The sequence below is a fragment of the Eptesicus fuscus genome, chromosome 12 (genome assembly GCF_027574615.1).
Source record: "Eptesicus fuscus isolate TK198812 chromosome 12, DD_ASM_mEF_20220401, whole genome shotgun sequence".
NCBI lineage: Eukaryota > Metazoa > Chordata > Mammalia > Chiroptera > Vespertilionidae > Eptesicus > Eptesicus fuscus.
Window position 1 is genome coordinate 36,901,011 of NC_072484.1, and position 23,170 is coordinate 36,924,180.

At 41.1% G+C, this 23,170-nt stretch overlaps 1 protein-coding gene across 1 annotated transcript in view; it reads right to left on the bottom strand.

Moving 5' to 3' along the window:
* MROH8 (maestro heat like repeat family member 8) overlaps nt 1-23,170 on the bottom strand; it is a 54,100-nt gene that overhangs the window by 26,471 nt on the left and 4,459 nt on the right. Inside the window, exons 3-11 of the mRNA XM_028157754.2 lie at nt 18,155-18,252; nt 15,130-15,252; nt 8,545-8,624; nt 7,619-7,763; nt 6,649-6,744; nt 5,396-5,500; nt 2,509-2,644; nt 1,618-1,736; nt 492-644 (exon numbers count right to left, since the gene is read on the bottom strand). Of these exons, the coding sequence (XP_028013555.2) occupies nt 492-644; nt 1,618-1,736; nt 2,509-2,644; nt 5,396-5,500; nt 6,649-6,744; nt 7,619-7,763; nt 8,545-8,624; nt 15,130-15,252; nt 18,155-18,252 (1,055 nt within the window). The remainder of the gene's footprint in view (nt 1-491; nt 645-1,617; nt 1,737-2,508; nt 2,645-5,395; nt 5,501-6,648; nt 6,745-7,618; nt 7,764-8,544; nt 8,625-15,129; nt 15,253-18,154; nt 18,253-23,170) is intronic.

The following is a 23,170-nucleotide window of genomic DNA, read 5'->3' on the forward strand; positions in this document are numbered from 1 at the left end:
CAGGGCACATGCCCAGGTTGTGGGCTTGATCCCCAGTAGGAGGCGTGCAGGAGGCAAGCTATCAATGATTCTCTCTCATCATTGATGTTTCTATCTCTCTTTCTTCCTTCCTCTCTCAAATCAATAAAAATATATTTAAAAAAATAAAAATTTGACACCATTAATTAACCTGGATGAGGATCTACATTGAAGTTACCATTCTCTTATGTGTTAATTATATCTTCCCAGCAAAACAATACTCTTCTGGAAAATATGGATTACATCTTAGATTAAAAAAAAATTCCCTCCCTAGTTGCATACACAGTGGTCATTTATGATATACTTGTTGAAAGGATGAATATTCAACATTGACCAAATGAACTAAAGCTTGGCCTTGGTCTCCTTCAGTAGTTCTCAGCTGAAAAGAAGCAGTAGAAGAGATCTCAGCAGCTGCAGGAAGGAGAGCTCTAGCTGATATTTCAAGCCCAGGAAATGGTCATGAAGCTTTTTACCTTCTCAAACCGGAACTCCGCATTTTCTACCAATGACATCAGCAATTTTCCGGCTAATTGCTGGGTACAGGAATGTTTCAGATTTTTTAGGCCATCCAATACAGTCAATACAAACTGGCCGAGCTCATTTGAATCGAGAAAAACTTCGAAGATCTGAAATGATTTGGGAAAAATGAACTTCCAAGTTACATGGTATGACAGAGCCCCGAACAAGGAATCAATTCTAAGTTATCAGACAAGAGTTTAAATATGTACTGCTTACTTCAATTTTGTTTATAAAAGTGAAAAATTGGAACCCAAATGTCCACTGCTGGGGCTGTGTATGGCCTTTTATAGCTCTGACTTTTAGTAAGAAGGTTTATTACTGAGATCCTCAGAAAGAGTCACACTTTTATAGGAACAGAATTAAAGGAAAGGCCCTAGTGCTATATAGCTGACAGAGTCCGAGGCATCGCTAAAATACTTTGTCTGGAGACAATGTATTAAAAGAATGTGTCATTCTGCTTCTCATTGCACTTGCCAGTGTATAAAGTCCTCCCCGTGATTTTAGTAAGTATAATTGATTAGGCACTTACTATGTGACAGGCACTAAGCAAGGCATTTTCCATACAAGCATCTCATTTAACCCTTAAGCATTTGAGTGATCCTAATTTTTACAGATCCCCCTTGTACAGATGAGGAAACTGATGCACAGAGAATTAAAAATACCTGATACCTTTGACCCTACATGAACAAGATCTGTAGGTTTTCTTTTCCCTCATATTCCCTAACATAGTGCCTGACATCTAGCAGATACTTAAATATTTGGTGAATAACGAATAAATACATTAACTAAAAAGTGTATGGCTTTTTGGATCAACTACATTCTCTTACAGCTCCTTTTTGTGACAAGGTTTTATACATGCAAGAGGCTGGCTAGGGTTAGGGGGACAATTAATGGGAGCAGAGCTTGTCTGAAGAGCTATCCAGTGACTTTGGCCCCATATAATAAATTGCCAGAACTTTTCCCAAAGTATTTTTTACCATTTTACATTCCCATGAACAAATGTACGAGACTTCTGATTGTTTCCCAGCCTTTCCAACACTTCAAGTTGTTTGTCTTAATAATTTTTGCCATTCTGATTACCTGGGCAATTTTGAAGGGACTCGTGTAGAACGGTTTAATACTGTAGAATTCTAGGAGTTCTCGACAGTTTTTCATTGCTCCTCTCAAGATTGGGTGATTTTTCTTGTCCTCAGTGATATCTGAGAAGAAAATATGAAATATTGATACTTCCTGTCTTATTTCTTTCTTCTGATTTTGCAAGTCTGGTTGATTTTCAGGTTGAAGTGAATCCCAAGATATCACTCTTCTGTCTTTTTCACTTGAATAAAAATGCCTGGGGAAGGAGTGTGTGTAAATCTGAAGGTTGATTTGTTTCCCCTCTGTTATAGGACAATATACAAGAAGGGCTGAAAGAAAAAGAAAAGAGCTTTTTGTAAGGGCAGAGCTCTTGAGTGAGTTAGGAGTACAACCAAGACAAGACTTTTGAGGGGTCTCCCGATGAAACTCAGGTCACCACAAAAAAAGTTGTACAATTTTGTACTGTATCTGATAATTCTGATATCAGAATTTTTTATGTGTATGGTTTTGCTGATTGTTGAGTCTGCCAGTACTCCCTCGCACTTCCTCGCATGTTTTTCCCATGTTCCCTAGAAACTTATCTATGATGGCAAGAACCTCTTCCACTTCTGGCCAAACTAATCACTCCAGCATGTCCAGAGTGCTACATGTTTAGATACTCTTAACTCCATGGCCATGTACATGGCTGACACTGATGGGTCTGATCCAGTGTTATGATTCTAATTATTAAGTCAGTGTTCCTCCACCTCGGCCTATGGACTATGAACCTTTCTCATTGCAAACCACTGTAAAAAAGGCTTTCTAGGATGTGGGGAGTGAGGGCGCAGGAGGATTGGTGCTTGTGTTGTGCTAGAGAATTTATGTAGGGCTTGGCTGCTTTCAGCAGTGCCTTACACTTCAGCCGCAAGGTGATGTGCAGCAGGTAGTGCGTGCCCTCTGCAGCCTCCTCAGCCACCTCTTTCAGCGGGTCTCCACACAGTAGAACCATTAGAGCCACTAGGTGTCCAAGTCTTTGGAATCGCAGTGGAAGCTAGTTAGGGAGAAAAAAAAAATGCCATTAGAATACAGGTGTATTTAGTGCCTTAGATTTAAGGTGTTGAGAAGTAATCCCACTTTCACCATCTATTCAAGAGAAGTGCAAGAGTTGCATTCAGCCCTTGGATCTCTTGAAGGTTAACATTTAACATGTGTGGATACAATATGTCCAGCAAATGATAGTAAACATGGTAACTTCTAAACTAAATAAGAAATCTGAAATATAAAAAAGTTTATATATAAAGATGTTCAGCCCAAGCTGGTTTGGCTCAGTGGATAGAGCGTCAGACTGCAGAGTGAAGGGTCCCAGGTTAGATTCTGGGTTGTGGGCTTGATTTCTAGTAGGGGGCGTGCAGGAGGCAGCCGATCAATGATTCTCGTCGTTGATGTTTCTCTCTCTCTCCCTTCCTCCCTGAAATCAATAATAAAAAAAAAGATGTTCATTCTAGCACTGTTTTTAAAGACCCACATTGAAAAAAATTATCCAATAGTAAAGAGAACAATTGTTTAGCCACTCTGAATATAATAATTAGAAATCAAGTAGTCTAGGAATTTATAATAAGGTGTTGCTAGTCTAATAAGTGAAAAGGTTGGATACAAAGTTGAGGTGTACCATTTAATACTACTTTAAAATTTATTTATTGATAGTTTGCTTTATTATGAAAGAAAAGGTAAAGTAGCAGGCAAAAGCCATATCAGCAAAAGAAATGTAATTTAAAATAGCAAAGAAAGTGGGATAAATTTTAAAAATGAATGTAGAAAAGATAAATAAAGTTAAGAATTTGGTTAGAAAGCAGAATGCTAGTCATTATTTGCTTGAGATAGGCCATAAAGCTATGCACTGGAGTTCAGCGCTGAGTTTTCTCAGGGCTAATGCAATGTCCCATATAATATGATTCAAACTGCCCGTAAGACAAAAAGCAAATCCCCATGGAGAGAAAACACAACTGTTTCTAGGACTGAGTCATAAAGAAATGTCTTCTGTGGCTCTTCAGAAAAATACACTGAGATGTTGTGAACAGTAGCCTCTACAACTTATTTACAGTCAACACAGCAACACATACGTAAAACTGTATAATATCTTTCATTCGCTGTTACAGCCTTGATCCATTCACTCAATCAACAAGTACTATGTGTCAGTTATAAGCCAGGAATTGGTTATGACTATGGCACTTATGGCTAAGGCACCATGATTGGCACTGGGGATATAAACAGAGAACAAAAGATAATATCCCTGCTCATGGAGATGATATTCTAACTGGAAGAATATGCAGGAAAAAATGAAGTATATGTATCAAGTAGTGATATATACCATGATAAAGAAAAATGTAGAGAATAAGGATAGGAATTGCTATTTTAGAATGGTCAGGGAAGATCTCACTAATGTTAAAATGAGGGACTGCACCATGTAGAAATCTGGGAGAAAGACATTCCAGACAGAGAGAATAACAAGTGCAAAGAGAAGGGACAGTATGTGGTGTTTCTGAGGAGCAAGTAGGCGAGGTTGGCTGGAACAGAGTAAATGAGAAACAACAGAAATGGGAGGTAGATGAAGATGGACTCAGATCACATAACAACTTAGAGAATTAGAGGATATCGTAAGGATTTTATTCTGTAAGAGCTGGGAAGCCATTGGAGGGTTCTGACTAGAGAAGGAATCTGAGCTGATCTACATTTATCCAATACATATTTAATTGAGCATCTACATGTAGCATGTTCTGTGCTAAGCACTGGGGATGCTGTGGTAAACAAGAAAACATAATCACTGATGAAATTTACATTCTATTAGAGGAAAATAGACCATAAATCCATTTTTATTGGGCCAATAAAAATAATCAAACAAGATAACCTTTGATTCTAAGAAGTCATAGGAAGGAAAGAGAGCAAGGGTACATCTATTTGTAAGCAAAGGCCTTTTTGAGGTGAAAACATTTAAACTGAGCACTGAAGATTGAGGAGAAGTTAGCTATGTGAAGAATTAGGGAAGGTCATTCCAAGCAGAGGATGTAGTAAGTGCAAAGGCCATGAAACAGGAAGAGCTTTATATGATAAAGAATGTAAGGGAGGTCAATGTGGCTGGCGTAAGTCAAGAAGTACAGGTGGGAAGGCAGGCACTATATCATACAAGACCTTGTATTCTAAAACAGTTGGAAATTATTGGATCAAAGAAGTGACGTGGGTTTTAAGATTACTCTGGCTACACATAGAGAACAAACTGAAAGGAACTGAAGTAGAAGTCCCCATCCCAACACACTCATATACACAACACACTCAGAAGGAATTAAAAAAAATGTCAACAACACCTATGGATAAGGACAACGGGGGGGGGGAGGGAGATAAGGGCAGACGGGGGGGGGTGGGAACAGGGTGGTGGGGAGATATAGGGGGGGGGGAAAGGAGAAACAATTATAATAATATGAACAATAAAGATTTATTAAAAAAAATAAAAAATAAAAAATAAAAAAATGTCAACAGTGGCTATTAACATGGGCCCTCAGATATTTTTCGATTACATTTATTTACTCATTCAAAAACATTTACTATATTGTGCCAAACAACGAGGATGCAAGATTAATAAACACAGCACCTGGCCTCAAGATGCTTGAATTTTAGGAGAGGGGTAGATATGTGAATAATGCATGAGCACCAAGGAGTCATACGTCTGGGAGTCATAAACAGGAGGGGAAATAGGCAGTAATAGGATGGCTTTGGATCCTTCCTCCTCTGCCACTGAAGGGCTGCTTACCTTCAAGTTGAGATGCATGCATAAGCACTTTAGAACTTGGGCAATGATGGCTGTGGCTCTTTCCCGCTCATGGTCTTTAACTGATTGTAGCCATGGGTCCATGTGCTATGAAAAATGAAGGGAGCTTAAATGATTTATCAGGAAGATCTGGGATAACACCTTTATTCTGTTTGGGGGAAAATGTTGAGAGAGAAGTTCCACATGTCGCTACCATGTCTGAAAATATTTTCCTAAATTATAAACTTGTTTCGGAAATAAAAATGGCAGGTTGACAAACGAAGCACAAAGACCTAGGGATCAGGTGGTCAGCTTCCTTAGGGGCTTATTTCCTAGACTTGTTTTCCCTTCATCCCACTTTCTTCAATTATTTATTCTATTCTTCTGTATGTTTTCAACTTCCTGAAACCTGTTTTGGAAAGACAGGAAATGAATGACATGCTAATAAAGAGCTCTAAAGATGGGGAAATTGTATCTGCCTACAACAGTCAGGGACAGATTCATGGAAAATAAATATCCATGAGTAGGAGCTTCATAAAGAAGAAATGGCTTGAATTAAGTTGCCAAGGCAGGAAAGTTTAAGGCACAACTGGGTAAAGGAAAGAAAGCCAATCTGGCTGCAGTGTTGTTGTACAAAAATAAGACAAATGAGAAATAATGTTAAGGTTGATTGTGGCAATGATAAGTGACCACCTGCACTTAGGCACATATGATTAATAATAGTTTAAAGGGCTACCCCTTTCTGGGATATCTGCATCTTGAAAAGGGTCAAGAAAGCAAGATGTTTGAATGCAGTGAATGCACTCCAATGAATAAATTTCTAATGATGGAATGGCATCTGCTGGGACTGGTACAGATGAGGGCAGGTAGGTATTAATAACATTTAAGTCTCACCTGGCTCATTCATGAGGCTGACTCTATTCTCTGGTCACTGAATGAAACGCTTTTGTGGTAGTAAGCAATAATAATTTAAGGATTACAGCAACCACTTAAACTGAAAGCCATTTATTTAATACAGTAATTATTGTCTCATTTAAAGGTGAAGAAATGAGACTTTGAAAAATCACATTCCTTGCTGAATTTATAACCAGTGAATGGCAGAGTCAGAATTTGAACTCAAGTCTGACTCAAAATGGGTAGCTAATACTCTTAATGATTATGCTATCTCTTAAAACTTAATCCTGCCACATTTTCTTCCACTTTCACCATTTAATATAACCATTAACTTTCCCATTCTCTCCTGATATCCTGTTTACCTTCAAAATGATGTCAAAATTTTCCAGATGTGGGTCTTTCACCACCAAACTCTGGAGCATCTCAGAGAATACCTGAAACGTCTGCCTGTAGAGACACTGAATAGGCACAGGGTAAGTGATGCCATCCATGTGAAGTTTCCCATGTGAAAAGCACTGCACACTTTTAAGGCTCTCCTCATTATCTTGAGACTTTACTTAACATTGCAGACCCAGTGTAAACGTGTTGGGAGGCAGTTTGTGAAACAATATATATTCATATTACATGGACATCTCAACATTACTGGGAAAATAGTTAACTGATTCTAACTATATTTGGGGAATCACTTAGGGGCATCAAAATGCTTTTAAAGTTTGACTTGTGACTCTTTCTGACATCTTGAAACAAAAGGGAATAAAGTTCCCTTTAGCAATTGCTTTCCCAACCAGTTTACTAGTGGCAGGAAAATCAAGGCCTTTGCACTTCCTCCTGGCTCTGCCCGAAAGCTTCTCCTCCAGAGATACCACACACTCTCTTCAACTGTCACCTCATCAGGAAAGCTTTCCCTGACCACCCTATGTAAAAAGCCCCCGTGCCTCCCACCCACAGTACTCCTTATCCTCTTCTTTCATTTTTCACAGCACTCACCATCTGATATTATATTTACTGGCGGTTTGTATCTCTGCACTAGGATATAAGCTCCCTGGATCGAAGAGTGTACCGCTCTATTTCTGCCGCTTATCATGATGCTTAGCACATGGTAACCCTATATATCTGCTAAGTATATGAATGCTCCACCTTATTTTAAAGCCAAAAGCAAGGGAAAAAAGAAGACAAAATAAAAAAAAAGAAAAAGCTATTTAACCACCTATTCTATTCACCAGACTTGGCTTAAATGGTTTTTGGCTAGTTCCAAAAAAATCAAATGCACTTCCCATTGGCCAATATCAGCTGACCCTGGGGATGGCAAATTATAAAAGCAAAGTGTGTTACCTCTGATTTGTAGGACCCACTTGGTATGATTTCCTGCAGCTGGGTAAGGGTCTTTTCAGAGGGAAGAGTGATTATACTTTTGGTGATAAGACTAAACAAGTCAACTCGATCTTCAGAGCCAAACAGCAAATGGACATCTTGGTAACTAGAAAAAGACAGTTTGGGAATAGCAAACTGCGGAGGGTGTGACTTGACCTTGATAAGCAGAGATCAAAGTAATCCAAAAGGAAAGGATAGACTGTTTGGTATAACATTCTGATGAAAGAGATCAATGGCTTGCTTGTCAGTCTGTTTAGATACATCTTACAAAAGGTTAGAGAAAGAGTTTTAGGCTCAGAGCCTCCATCCTTCTCCCCTTTACCCTCCCTGCCTGCCCAGGAGGTCCCTGGAGTGACATCCTTCAAGGCTTTTCCTTCAGTTCAACCATGGAAGAGAAGCCTGCTACAGTCTAATACAGTAGAGTACGATTTTTCAAAGTGTGTTCTGCCAAGGAGAGTGTACTGCTCTATCAAGGGTTTGTTAGTTTGGGGAATGGCAAGTTAAACCAAGGTGAAAACTTTTTTAACTATGGGCCTTTTCGGGACCTTTAATCAGATAGCGTGCAGTACGAACTTCCAAGAAAGGTAAACAGAAGACAGCCCTTCCAAATTTCTTGCACTGTGGCACTCTGTCATGAAACAGACATGGTAGTAACTTTCCACCGAATATACTTGGGACAAAACCGAACTCAAAGGAGGTTCCAATAAGGTCTTTCAGATACCAATGGTAGCATACGTGAAATCAAAGTTCTTATACAAAACATGGATTTGGTTTCCACTTCTCTAAATAGTTTTGAGAAATTAAAAATATGGAACATGTCAGTTGGCTTTGCTATTGGCCCTGAATGAAGAACCAGGATGCATGTGTACAGGGCACGTGGGTGTCACCTGAGGTCAGTGATGGTGACAAAGACCTCCTGGCGCACAGGGCTGAAGAGAGAATGCAGGGGCTCCTCCTTCACCAGAATCTGTAATGAGAGGAAAAGAGCTTTAGGAGGGAGTCCAGAATGTGCCAAGTCATTAGGCCAAGGGATCAGAGATGTGGTGAGAGATGTAAGAACAAGAGCAGGTCCTTCAGAGGGCTCTGCTCCTCGGCTCCACAGGACTGGCAGCAGGACAGTGGCCAGACTAGGAGTTTATTCTCCAGAGTCAGACCCTGAGGCCTGGCTCCGCCTCTTACTAGCTCTTTCAGCTGACACAAGTTATTCAGCCTCCCTGTACCTCAGTTTCCTCATCTGTAGAATGAGATAACAGTGCTACTTATCTTCATAGGGTGGTTGTGAGCACTAAATGAGCTAATTCATAATACCCAGAAGCCCTCAATAACTAATAGACATCCTAACTCCTCTTTCTACTAAACCAGCCATCTCTAATATAGTGTCTAATAAAATTATAAGTTACTTGTCTTAGAAAAGGAATAACTTTACAAATTGCATATTGGCAAAGGGAAAGGTGCCTTGCTCTGCTGGAAAAATCAGCAGAGTGATAGAGAGGAAATAACAGAAGCTTTGGAGCTAGATAGCACCTGGGAGTGAGCACTGACTCTGCCACTCACTCATTGTGTAAACTTGATGTATGAACTTCCCTCTGAGTTTTCTTATCCGAATGGAGGACATGAGAACATATCTCAGGGAGTTGATTGAAGAGCAAATGTAAATGGTTGTAGTGGAAACCTTCTTGGATTGTCTCTCTGAAAACTGCCCCCAGCCCATAGGAATTGGTGCCTAGTAGTCATGTTTCATCTAAGTCATTCTGTCCCACTAACAACAGCTCATTTTCTCTAGGAGTAGACACCAGGGTCAATGAGACTCTCCTTCTCAGGAATCTGGAATTTAGACAAAGAACTTCAATTCGTCTGGCTGATCTACCAAAAGAAGAAAATTCCAAGTTTGGGAGCACTGGGCTATATGGACAAGTGCACAGAAAGCCAATTTTGGAAAGAGAAGGGAAGACAGGTGGGGAACGGAGGGAGAGAAATAGAAATGCATACAAAGGAGCAAAGATAAATGGAGAGCCCTAGCCGGTTTTGCTCAGTGGATAGAGCATTGGCCCGAGGACTGAAGGGTCCAGAGTTCAATTCTGGTCAAGGGCATGTACCTCGGTTACAGGCTTGAACCCCAGCCCGACAGGGTGCATGCAGGGGGCAACCAATCGATGTAGTTCTCTCACATCAATGTTTCTCTCTGTATCTCTCCCCCTTCTTTCCACTCTCTCTAAAAATCAATGGAAAAATATCCTCAGATGAGGATGAACAACAACAAAATACATGTACGAATGAAAATCATTTAAAACAAAATAAAAATAAATTAAAAAATAGAAAGTTCTGAGTATGTGAAAGGTGTGTTTTTTTTGTTTTTTCCCCTCCTTTTCTTTTCCGGTTTCATTCCCTTCCTGGAGCTGGCTGCTCTTCCTGTCATAGGATTCTGGGAAGACTCAGTTACTCTAAGAGCAAATACCCCTTTTTGTGTTTTAGTAGCTTTTAGTGAACTTTTACTTGCCACCAAAACACCTCATTAGGAACTTAGATTGGTGCCCAGGAGGCAGTGCTCAATAAATATTACTGGGTTCTCTTCCTTGCCTCTGAGTTTTCTCTTTCTCTTCTCACTTTCCAACTCTGGTCAGATCTTGCTGGAGTCCTTATCCTCTTCTTCCTTATTTCCCTAAGAAGCTTATTTTTATGGTTTTATAGTCTGGAAGAATAAAGTATAAGGCTCTGCCTTCAGTCTCCCAGGGCTCACTTGCCCAAATCTAGTTATCTTAGAGGCATTGCCACTAAGTTCACAGGTAAAACCTGGCAATTTGGTGTTAAAAAGTGACACCCCACCCCAACTAGTCTTCAATTGCTGTCAATGGTGCCCTTTCCTGGGGCTCATAAAAAATGATTTATGATTTTTTTTCTCCTTTATTCACTTCCCACATCCAACCAATCACAACAATAGTCACTCCCTGTTCTGCAGTTTCTGATTCTCCATTCCTGCAGCCATACCCTCACATGTGGATGAAGGCAGTGCCCTCTTAGCTAAACCACGAGGCCTGCATCCCCTTCTGACTTCCACCTACTTGGCCACTTCTGCCAGAAATAAGCTTTCATTTTCTTTTTTTAAAGCAGATAGGCCTAAAAGGCATATGTATACATTTCCACAATCAAGATTATGAACAAATGGATCAATCCCAAAAGTTTTCTTGTGCTCCTTTGTAATTTCCCTCTCCTGCCTCTTCCCACTCTACTTCCATCTCCAGGAAACCATTGATCTGATGTCACCATAGATAAGTTTGCATTTTGTAGAATTTCATATAAATAGTATCATGTAGTATATCCTCTCTTTTGTCTGGCTTCTTTCACTCAACATAATTATTTTGAGATTCACCAGAGTTGTAGCATGTTATCGAGAGTTCATTTCTTCTTATTGATGAGTAGTATTTCAAAATTTATCAATTCATCTGCTGATGGACATTTGGGCTATTTAGTTAGCTATTACAAATAAAGCTGCTATGAATATCCACATACTTGCCTTTGTCCAGCCAAACCCTTCATTTTACCTAGGAGTGGAATGGTTGGTTCATATGGTAAGCATAACTTTTGAAGAAATTGCCAAACTGTTTTCCAAAGTGGTTGTGCCATTTTTAAATTCCCCCAGCATGTATAAGATTTCCAGTTGCACCATATCTCACCTACATTTGGTATTATCTTTCTTATTTATTTTAGCCATTCCAATGGGTGTATGGTTGACTCTCACCTTGGTTTTAGTTTGCTTTTCCCTAATCACAGTAATGTAGCATCGATTCCTGTGCATATTTATACATCTTCTTTGGTAAAGTGTTATATTCCCCCCCTTCCTTTCCATATCTGTTCTTAGCTTCCTTCGCTCTTTCTGTTTGGACACTGAGGAGCCATGCATTGGCATGGGTTGTAAGACTGGCAAATGCATTAAAATTCTCCTTTCTTTATGATGACCTTGGCGTTCTCCTCCTGTAGGTTCCTCAGCAGAACTGCCTCTCCTTGGACATCTCTCCTCTTGGTTTTGGGAGCTGTACTCTCTTAGCCCCTGCACATGGACTTGCAGGGACTTTGTAGACTTACATTATGATGCAAAAATCGATGCAATTCTCTCACAACTACCCTTAACTCTTCTAGGCTGAACCCCCTGCCAGCCACATTTTGCTTGTTATTTGACAGTGGGTATTTTGCTACTGGCTGGACAGATCCAGATGCAGAGCACAGGGAAATTCAATGTGCTTTTGCTGTCTGTGACTTGTATTTGTGGATCTTCTGAGTTGGTTGGTTAAAACATGCGGCAACCCACTGCTACCAATTCTTGTGAAAGTTGGACATTGAAGTCATGCTATTTTGGCTGGGTCCTATGGCTGCTTATAATCCTCTGCCCATAGACTATAGCCAAGTAGAAACCTGCATCCATTCTTTTTATTATTTAAATTTTTAATTTTTTAAAATATATATATTTTTATTGATGGCATTACAGATATCTCCCATTTCCCACCTTCCTAACCCCCCTTCTCCCAGCCCCTATGCATCCATTCTTAAAATCTGCATTACAGCATTCTGCTCTTCTTGATGTATTGTTGGGAATAGTTCTCAACCTATTTATAAGGTGTGGTCACTTCCAAAAGGATTGTAAACTCTTGGAAGAAATGAATCAACACTTTCAGGAAATGGTGTGTCCTTTATCAAAGCACCAGAGTGTCCTAGATATAGATCCTTGCTGAACAAACCTGTTAACTGGTTACCCTTCAATTCTGAATGCTAATCATCAATCTAATCAGCCTTTAGACCCGTGGATGGAAGAACTGCTCATTTTCCTGGTGTGTACAAGAAATCTCAGATTCAGAATTTTAGAGCTTTAGAAAACCTGAAGGGGACATTTCATGGATGAGAAAATTAAAGCACCAAAAAGTTAAGTGCTTGCTTAAGTGCATTATCTCCTTTGTAAAGTCTGGATCCTTTGTCATGGAATTGACCACTCACTCACTCCTCTGTGCCCTCACTATACCTATTTAAACTTTTGTCACAGTCCTTGAGACAGCTGAGTACACATTGCTTGGCTGCAGAAACAGGTTATTATGTCTTCTTTGTCTTTGAAGCCCCAATTTCCAGGTCACTGCCTGGGATGGTCAGGCCCCCAATAAGGCAATGAATGAATGAGTTTGTGGCAGAGTGTGGCTTAAGTTAATTACAAATAGGACAAAAATAATAATTAAAAGAACACAATCATGTTTCTTTTTAAAAATAGTTTAATGTATTTTAATAGCAAACTTACAGGAAAAGCACAGCAGACAGACAACATTAAAAACATGTACTTGCATGTAGGACAACTCAGAAAAGTATACTGAATGGATAGAGTCTACTATATGATAAAAATGCTACAAATACCATTTAGTTGCCATCAATAAGAACTTTACTTGTTTTTAAAAATCCAAATGCTGCCCTAACTGGTTTGGCTCAGTGAATAGAGTGTCGGCCTGCGGACTGAAGGGTCTCAGGTTCGATTCCGGTCAAGGGCATGTACCTTGGTTGCGGGCACATCCCCAGTAGGAGGTGTGCAGGAGGCAGCTGATTGATGTTTCTCTCCATCAATGTTTCTAGCTCTCTCTCCCTCTCCCTTTCTCTCTGTAAAAAAATCAATAAAATATATTTAAAAAATAAAAAATCCAAATGCTGGCATTGTCCAGAAAAAATTTAATGGGTTTATTTATATTGTTATGAAGTTGAACTGCTGAAACTTGTTTACTGAAACGTATTGACTTGTGTTAATGCTTTATGTTTCCACATTTATATTAAAAAAAAATTCATACACAAATGAAAATGGAAAAACTGCCAATACCTGATTCCTGGCCCCTATTTCCCACTTGCAATCATATACTTAGGTACCTTTTAACCCCATGGCGAAAGAATATCTAATGTTCAGAACTACCAATAATAGGAAGGAGAGAAAAAAAATTTTTTTTAAAAGAATGAACTGTTTTCCATACTAGTGGATTCTTAAGCATGTTCTCTGTGTCTGAGGCATGCTAGCTGGATGTCTTTTGGCATAACTATTACACGTTTGGTATGGATAGCATACAGGTTGGTGTCTTCAAAAAGGCCAACCCAATAGGCCTCACTTGCCTCTTGCAAAGCACCAATCACTACACTCTGGAAGCACAGATCTGTTTTGAAATCCTGAGCAATTTCTCATACCAGACACTGGAAGGTAAGTTTGGTAATTAGTTCAGTGGACTTCTGATAACATCTAATTTCACAAAGTGCCACGGTACAAGGCCTTTAACAATGAGGTTTCTTTACTCCTCCAGTAGAGGCCCCACTCTTGTGAGGGGCTTTGGTAGCCAGTTGCTTCCTTGGTGCTTTACCACGGGTGGATTTGTGGGCAGCCTGCTTTGTAGGAGCCATGGTATAGAGACCTATTTACTTACCTCCCTTCTCCTTGGACTGGAGCTGGGGTTAGAGAGCAAGGGCAGTTGTGAACACCTACAATCATGTATCTTAAATGCAAAATATGTGTTAGGTACCATGCTACCTGGCTTACATTTATTTCTTATTTAATGCTCTCAATGGCTTTGTGAAGTAGATACAACTATCCTTATTTTATAGATGAAGAAACTGAGGCAATGAGAAGTTGGTAGTTTCCCAAAGTCACATAGCTAGAAAGAGGCAGAGCTGGTCCTTGAACCTAGTTACTGGATTATAGAGTCTGCCTCAGAACTACTGCTTGATTAATGAGAACACAGTATTGTTTTTACTGAGAAATGTAAATGTTATCCCTCTCCTTTCTACTTCTTTTTCAATTGATTTGTCAAGGGTGATTACATTTGTGGAGTATCTCTGAGTATTTCTCCTCCATGCAGAGATACTGACATGAGAAAAGAATAAGGGGATCGAGCCCTGGCCGGTTTGGCTCAGTGGATAGAGCATCGGCCTGCAGACTGAAGGGTCCCGGGTTTGATTCCGGTCAAGGGCATGTACCTTGGTTGTGGGCACATCCCCAGTGGGGGGTGTGCAGGAGGCAGCTGATCCATGTTTCTCTCTCATTGATGTTTCTAACTCTCTATCCCTTGCCCTTCTTCTCTGTAAAAATCAATAAAATATATTAAAAAAAAAAAAAAAAAGAATAAGGGGATCGATAATAAAAGTGAAGCCCTAGTCAGTTTGGCTCAGTGGATAGAGCGTCAGCCTGTGGATCAAAGGGTCCTGGGTTTGATTCTGGTCAAGGGCACATACCTAGGTTGCAGGCTCCTCTCCGGCCTGGGCAGGAGGCAACCAATTGATGTGTTTCCCTCACATCGATGTTTCTTTCTGTCTTTCCCTTTCTCTTCTACTCTCCCTAAAAACCAATGGAAAAATATCCTCAGGTGAGTATTAACAGGAAAAAAGAAAAATGTGAAGCCACTAAAAATTTGTTAGCCAGATCACTGAATTTGCATGGCCCCAATAATTTGTGATAAAGTCATGATACTTACGTATAGGTTATGCACAATGTCTGCGATATGGCTGTGAATAAATGATTCTGTGGTTTCATCATAAGGTAAAGTTTGGCTGAGAGAAGACAAAGATCTTAGGTATGTCAGCTTCTCATGTTCACTCTGAATTTGTGAAAAAATGATAAAAACACAATTATACACTGTCATCCCACTTGGTCATTATAGAGGGCTTTTGAAGTTTCTTGGAATGTTTTAAACAATGGACATCTCATTCAATCCCATGTCAGTCTTTTATTATGAGGGATGAATAAATTACAGAGGACTGAATTTCTTGTCCACTGGTCCTGCCTCAGTTTGTGATCTCCGTTTTCCCTCTCAGCTAGATTTCTAAGTGCTCCTTGATGGCTTTCCCCACCTTTAGTCTTTGTTTCCTCATCTACTAAACTTGCATACTGCTGTCTGATTAAGCTTCCTAAAGGAGACCTCTGATGCTGTTACTTCTAGCTCTCTTGATGCCATTAAATATTCATTATTTTGAGTCTTTGTTTCCTATTAAAATGCAAGTTCTGATTTGAAGAACAAAATCTCTTTTGTATTATTCTCTTTTTCTAAATATGAAAGCACTATCTATTTACCATAGAAACTTGGAAAAAATAAAGTATAAAGAAGAAAATAAAACACCAATAATTCCACAATCTGGAGAAAATTTCTTCTTGTCTTACCCCCTGTCCCCCTCCCCTACACATGTAGATGGCATAAAACTGGTATAAGCTCTCTGGAAAGCAAGTAGCAATACATAGCAAGAAAGTGACTTTATGACCTGATTATCTCTCACTAGGACTAGTATAACAATGCAACACTAGGTTTGCCTGCTCTAGTTTTGCCTCTCTCCGATCTATTCCCCCTTCCCCCCATCATCAGATTCATTGTTTAAAAAATGCAAATTTGATCAGGTGACTTTCTATCAAAAATCTTTCAATAGCACCCATGGAGGTCAAGGCCCTTCCCAAAGGGACCCTTGCTAATGTCTTCAAATTCATTTAGTTTTTATTTTATTTATTTATTTAAAATATATTTTTATTGATTTCAGAGAGGAAGGAAGAGGGAGAGAGATAGAAACATCAATGATGATGCCCTGACCGGTTTGGCTCAGTGGATAGAGCATCGGCCTGTGGACTCAAGGGTCCCAGGTTTGATTCCGGTCAAGGGCATGTACCTTGGTTGCGGGCACATCCCCAGTGGGGAGTGTGCAGGAGGCAGCTGATGGATGTTTCTCTCTCATTGATGTTTTTGGCTCTCTGTCCCTCTCTCTTCCTCTCTGTAAAAAATTAATAAAATATATATTTAAAAAAAAAAGAAACATCAATGATGAGAGAGAACCATCGATTGGCTGACCCCTGCACATTCCCCACTGATAATCAAGCCCGCAACCCTGGCATGTGCCCTTAACCAGAATCGAACCTGGGACGCTTCAGTCCGCAGGCCGACGCTCTATCCACTGAGCCAAACCAGCTATGGCCATTTAGTTTTTATATGTTGAGTTTGTGATGCCTTTGGGAAATAGTCTGAGTCAAAAGTGAAGACAAACATTCTGGTTTTAAAAACATTTTTACTGGTATTATACATAGAAAAAAATGTAAAGCTTGATCAATTTTCACAAACCAAAAACATCTGTGTATATGTACATATATCCAAAGGAAATGAAATCTGGATCTCAAAAGAGATGTCTGCACTTCCTTGTTCATTGCATCATTATTCATAGGAGCAAAATATGGAAACCTAAGTGTCTGTTGACAAATGACACACCTTCCACACTATGCTTTAAACACCCCAGACTTTTTCTGATTCTCTGCTCCTTTCTGCCACAAAGTTGTCAAACATGCCATTTCCTTTTTCTGAACACTCCTTACAACTCTAACTTCTATTTTCACCTATTCATTCCTCAGATCTAAGCTAAGGGTTACTTCCTCAGCAATGCCTTCTTTTACTCCCAGGTTATGGTAAGTTCTTCTGTTATGTACTCTCATAGAATGAATGGATGAATGTTTCACCTAAACAATGGAATACTGTATTAAGTAGGATAATATTGATTTTTGTTGTTGTTGTTAATCCTCACCGAGGATATTTTTTCATTGGTTTTTAGAGAGGGAGAGATGAGAGAGAGGAAAAATGGGGGGGGGGGGGGAAGGGGAGAGAGACAGAGAGAGAGAAAGACAGAGAGAAAGAGAGAGAGAGAGAGAGGGAGGGAGGAAGAGGGAAGAGAGAGAAACATCGATGTGAGAGAGACACATTGACTGGTTGCCTTCCACACTTGCCCTGACCAGGGCCAGGGATCAAACCCACAATCCAGGTACTTGCCCTCCACCAGGAATCAAACCCAAGTCTCTTCAGTATGTGGCACAAGCTTTAACCAAAGAGCCACAACCAGCCAGGGCAGGATAATATAGATTCTAGCTATTGACTTAGAAATGTTTTTCTCCCACCATTTCTGATGTTTATTTTTCTATAATTACATTCATCGGTACACACAGAAAAAAGTCTGAAAATATATATAATAAAATGTTAACAGCAGTCATCTCAAGACAGTAGAATTAATGAAGTTTAACTTTAATTTTTATTATGACTTTCTTTGTTTTTATAGGGATGTAAATTTTATAAATATAATTTATAAGTGTTATAAATATATATAAATAGAAAAATACAAAAGTATAAATATAAATTTTTTTTTTATTTAATATATTTTATTGATTTTTTACAGAGAGGAAGGGAGAGGGATAGAGAGTTAGAAACATCGATGAGAGAGAAACATCGATCAGCTGCCTCCTGCACACCCCCTACTGGGGATGTGCCCGCAACCAAGGTACATGCCCTTGACCGGAATCGAACCTGGGACCTTTCAGTCTGCAGGCCGACGCTCTATCCACTGAGCCAAACCGGTTTCGGCTCAATATAAATTTTATAGCTTATAAATTATTTGTATAAAAATAAATAACAAATAGAGTTCAAAGTATTTGTTAAAATGGAGGAATAAGATGGATAACTTGAAAAGATTGCTTGTGCCTACCTTTAGCTCACCATGAAAAAACTCCTGGATGGACTCGATCAGGTTCTCAACATCGGCCTCACTGAAGGTGTCGCCATGGGTCAGGTATCTGAAACTATCTGTGAGGGATTCCAGAGGAAGTCAAGAGATGACAGAGATGTCTGAGTCTAATATCAAAAGAAAGACATCAGATGATGCCCCCATACTATGTCAAGTTATAGGGTTTAGTGGGGAGAACCACCGGACATCAGGAGAGACAGTTCCTGTTCTCACCTTCACTGTTTGCTCTGCCCAAGCCCTTCCTCTTTATGAGTCTCAGTTTTCTCAATTACAAATTCAATGTTCTCTAAGGGCCTCCTAAGCTACAAAAACATAGGAGTGAACTGTATCAGAGTGGTTAAGAACACAAACCTTATCTCAGTTTCAGACTAGCTGGAATCCTGGCTCTCCCACTTATTAGTTCTATGACCTTTTTTCTTTTAATCTGTATTGTTGAGATTACAGATGTCTCTCTTTTTTCCCCCCATAGCTCCCCTCCACCTAGTTCCCACCCCAACCAGGCCCTTGCCACCCTATTGTCTGTGTCCATAGCTAATGCATACATAAAATATATTTGTCTAATCTTTTCCCGCAGTCCCCACACCCCCTTCCCTCTGAGAATCATCAGTCTTTTCCATTTCCATGCCCCTGATTCTATTCCATTTACCAGTTTATTCTGTACATCAGATTTTTTATTCATTTGATTTTTAAAATATTTGTATTTGTTGTCACTTTGTTGTTCATAACTTTTTATCTTTACCTTTTTCTTCTTCCTCCTCTTTTTAAAGAATATCCTTCAGCATACTATCTAATAAAGAGGGAATGTGCTAATTGACCATCACTCCATCACAAACATGGTTACACCCACAGCTGAGGCCAAGTTCCCATAAGGAGCCTTAACAAGAAATCAGCAGGGACCTGAGGCTACACCCTCCCCCGCCCCCTTGGGGCTTGACAGGGGGCCTCAGGCCACATCCCCCACCTGGCAGGGCTTGACAGGGGACCTCATGCCGCACCCCCCACCCTGGCATCAGGCTAGGGGACCTGAGGCCACTCCCCCCACCCAGTGGGGCTTGATGGGGGACCTCAAGGTGCACCTCCACCTGGCAGGGCTTGACGGGGGACCTCAGGCCATGCTCCCAACCCAGTGGGGCTTGACAGGGGATCTCAGGCCATGTCCCCCACCTGGCAGGGCTTGACGGAGGACCTCAAGGCATGCCCCCTGCCTCGGTCTGGGCTGGGGGATCTCAGGCCATGCCCCCTGTCCTGGCGCCGGGCCAGGGGACCTGAGGCTACACGCCCTGCCTGGCAGGGCTTGACAAGGGTGGGACTGGCCAGGTCTAGATCTAGCCCAATGGGGGGGGGGAGGAAGCTGGCTGGGTCTGGGTCTCATGCAATTTTGAGGTGCATATGGGTGGGCGGGGACTTGACTCTGGGTCTCGTGGTGTGCCCCAGACTCTGACAGGAGGAATGTTTTCATATACATTTTACTAATTTTCTTTCATCTCTGACACTTCTATTATAGAGAAAGGGCAAATAGCAATATTAAATTATTTCCTCTAATTAATCCCCTTTTAATGTGCATGAATTTCATGCACCGGGTCACTAGTTTCATGTGGTGGTGATGAACTCCTTTAGCTTTTTCTTGTCTGTGAAGCTCTTTATCTGACCTTCAATTCTAAATGATAGCTTTGCTGGGTAGAGTAATCTTGGTGGCAGGTTCTTGCTATTCATCACTTTGAATATTTCTTGCCACTCCCTTATGGTCTGCATAGTTTCTGTTAAGAAATCAGTTGATAGTCGTATGGGTACTTCCTTGTAGGTAACTAACTCTTTCTCTTTCTTTTTTTAAATATATTTTATTGATTTTTTACAGAGAGGAAGGGAGTGATAGTTAGAAACATCGATGAGAGAGAAACATCGATTAGCTGCCTCCTGCACACTCCCCACTGGGGATGTGCCCGCAACCAAGGTACATGCCCTTGACCAGAATTGAACCCGGGACCGTTGAGTCCGCAGGCCGACGCTCTATCCACTGAGCCAAACCAGTTAGGGCAACTGTTTTTCTCTTGCTGCTTTTAAGATTCTCTCTTTGTCTTTTGCCCTTGGCATTTTAACTATGATGTGTCTTGGAGTGGTCCTCTTTGGATTCCTCTTGTTTGGGGTTCTCTGTGTTTCCTGGACTTGTAAGTCTATTTCTTTCACCAGGTGGGGGAAGTTTTCAGTTATTATTTCTTCAAATAGGTTTTCAGTATCTTGCTCTCTCTCTTCTTCTGGCACCCCCATAATTCGGATGTTGGTATGCTTGAAGTTGTCCCAGAGGCTTCTTACACTATCTTCATATTTTTGGATTCTTTTTTCTTTTTGCTCTTCTGGCTGGGTGCTTTTTGCTTCCTTGTATTTCAAATCATTAACTTGATTCTTGGGATCCTCTAGTCTACTGTTGAATCCTTGTATATTATTCTTTATTTCAGTCAGTGTATGCTTAATTTCTGACTGGTCCTTTTCCATTTTTTTGGCATTCTCACTAAGATCCTTGAAGGTCTCACTAAGTTCCTCGGAGGTTTCTAGAAGATTCTTGAGTAACCTTATAACTGTGGTTTTGAACCCTATATCCAGTATTTTGCTTTCTTCCATTTCTTTCATTTGTGACATGTTTGTCTCCACATTTTGGCTGCTCCACTGTGTTTGTTTCTATGTATTGCATATCTGCTAAGTTTCCTTGAATTGATAGAGTGGCCTTGTGTAGTAGGTGTCCTATAGGGCCAAGTGGCTCAACCTCCCTAATCACTTGAGGTGGATACTCTTGGTGCACCCCTTCGTGGGCTGTGTGCACAGTCTTGTTGTAGTAGAGCCTTGATTGCTGTTGGTATCACTGGGAGGAATTGACCTCCAGGCCAGTTGGCTGTGAGGACCAGCTGTGTCTACAATGGAAGATCTGTTGTGCAGGAGACACCCTTAAGAGGTAGGACTTGCCTCAGTGGGGCTTTGGTGCTCACTGAGTCTGCCCCTTGAGTGTGTCACTTATGGATGTGAAGAGTTGTAATCTGGTATGGTCCGACACTGACCACTGGGTACACTGGCTCTTGGATCTCCAAGGAGGTGCAAAGTCAGCCACTGCCTGGGGCCACCCAGCAGGAGCTATAGAGAGATCTTCAGATTCCTCCTCTTTGTATCAGGTTTGGAAGTGCCCAGATGAGGCCCAGCTATGAAGCAAGACAGGCTGGTACTGGTGCTAGCCTTGGGCTTTTTATTGATGGCTTTGGGACTCCCTGACCCAGCTGCAGCTTGTTTGACAGGGTTTTGACTGAGAAAGTACAGACCATTCATATGCAAAAGCTGCTGCGCAGAGCTTGGGTGGAGTGGGGTTTCAGGGAATCTCCAGGGCAGAGCAAACAGAAATGGCTGCCAGTCAGCCCTGCACCAAGGAAGCCCCAGCACGGGAACACCTTCGTCTGGAAGAAAGCCGCCCCTGCGATTCTGCCCCGATGCCAGACAGTCCAGTTTCTCCCTGTATGTGTCTGGGTCCCCCAGAGCCTCGCCCGGCACTGGAACTCAGAGCAAGCGGGAGTTTGTAAATTCAGTTCGCTGTGCCGCCTTTTAAGAGGAGCAGCTGGGTCTCCAGCAGCCTGTGTCACTCAGCCCCAATCCGCACTGGTTTTTACAGTCCGTAGTTCTTACTGCCTGTAGGGACTTCTTTCCCCAGCTCTGGGACCCTGGGCTGGGGGTCTGGTGTGGGGCTGGGACTCCTTGTTCTTCTGGTCAGCCTCCAAACAGGTGATCTCCCTCCTGATTAAAAGAGCGGCACACCCAGGTGCTGGACCAGCCCATTCCATGCCTCCGCACCCCCTACCAATCTCTAAGTGCTGTCTTCTTTATCTCTCTAGTTGTAGTACTTCCACTCAGCCAGCTTTCCTGCAGTTCTGGATGATAGGTGTTCTGTATTTTAGTGGTAATTCTGATTTGGTTGTGGGAGGCAGCAAGTACAGGCGTTTAACTATGCCGCCATCTTGGTTCCTCCTCTAGTTCTATGACTTTTATCAAGTTAGTCTGTCTGTTGAAACCTTAGTTTCCTCACTTGTAAAACAGGACCATTATGAGGATTAAGTGAGGAAATACATACAACACTTATCCCAGTATGTGGTCCACAGTAAGCACTTAAATCAGGGGTCCTCAAACTTTTTAAACAGGGGGCCAGTTCACTGTCCCTCAGACCGTTGGAGGGCCGGACTATAGTTTAAAAAAAACTATGAACAAATTCCTATGCACACTGCACATATCTCATTTTGAAGTAAAAAAACAAAATGGCAAAAACACCCGCATGTGCCCCGCGGGCCGTAGTTTGAGGACGCCTGACTTAAATAGTAGATATTATTCAAATTCAAAAGCTTATGACTGTGGTGACAAGAGCTTATAGTATAGTAGCAGCCCCTTGCTGTTTTCTTCCTGATTGACCAGGTTGTAGTAAGTGCTTGAGGTATTTCCTTCCTGACCTGAGATATACGTTAAAAGCACAGGCTCCAGAGTAGGGAGTCCTTGCTCTGCTTTTTTCTAGCATTCTGACCCTGTGAGGCCTTACTTTCTCTGGGCCTATTTCTTCATTTCCAAAATGGGGATCAAAATAGAATCTACCTCATTTGGATTATACAGAACTGGCACCAAAGTGTTGGCAAATCTTATTCCTTTGCTCACTGAGTGACAATAATTATGGTGGCATCATGTAGGTTTACATCTTTTACCTTCTCTATTTTTTAATACCAAATCCCTGTTCCTATTGGACAAACAGGCTATTTCCCCCTTAACATACCTATCATCTGAGGGTTTCTACCACTCAATTTTTGTACTCCTTTTGGTCTCCTGAATTATAGCCTCTTCTGAAAATTCCTCCCACTCCCTGCCACGTCTTTGTTATCCAGCAGAAGCCATGTTCTTGTTCACCTGCTATCTTTGCAAAGGCTTTCCTTCTGCTTGTATGTTTCCCCTTCTTCTCTCCCACTT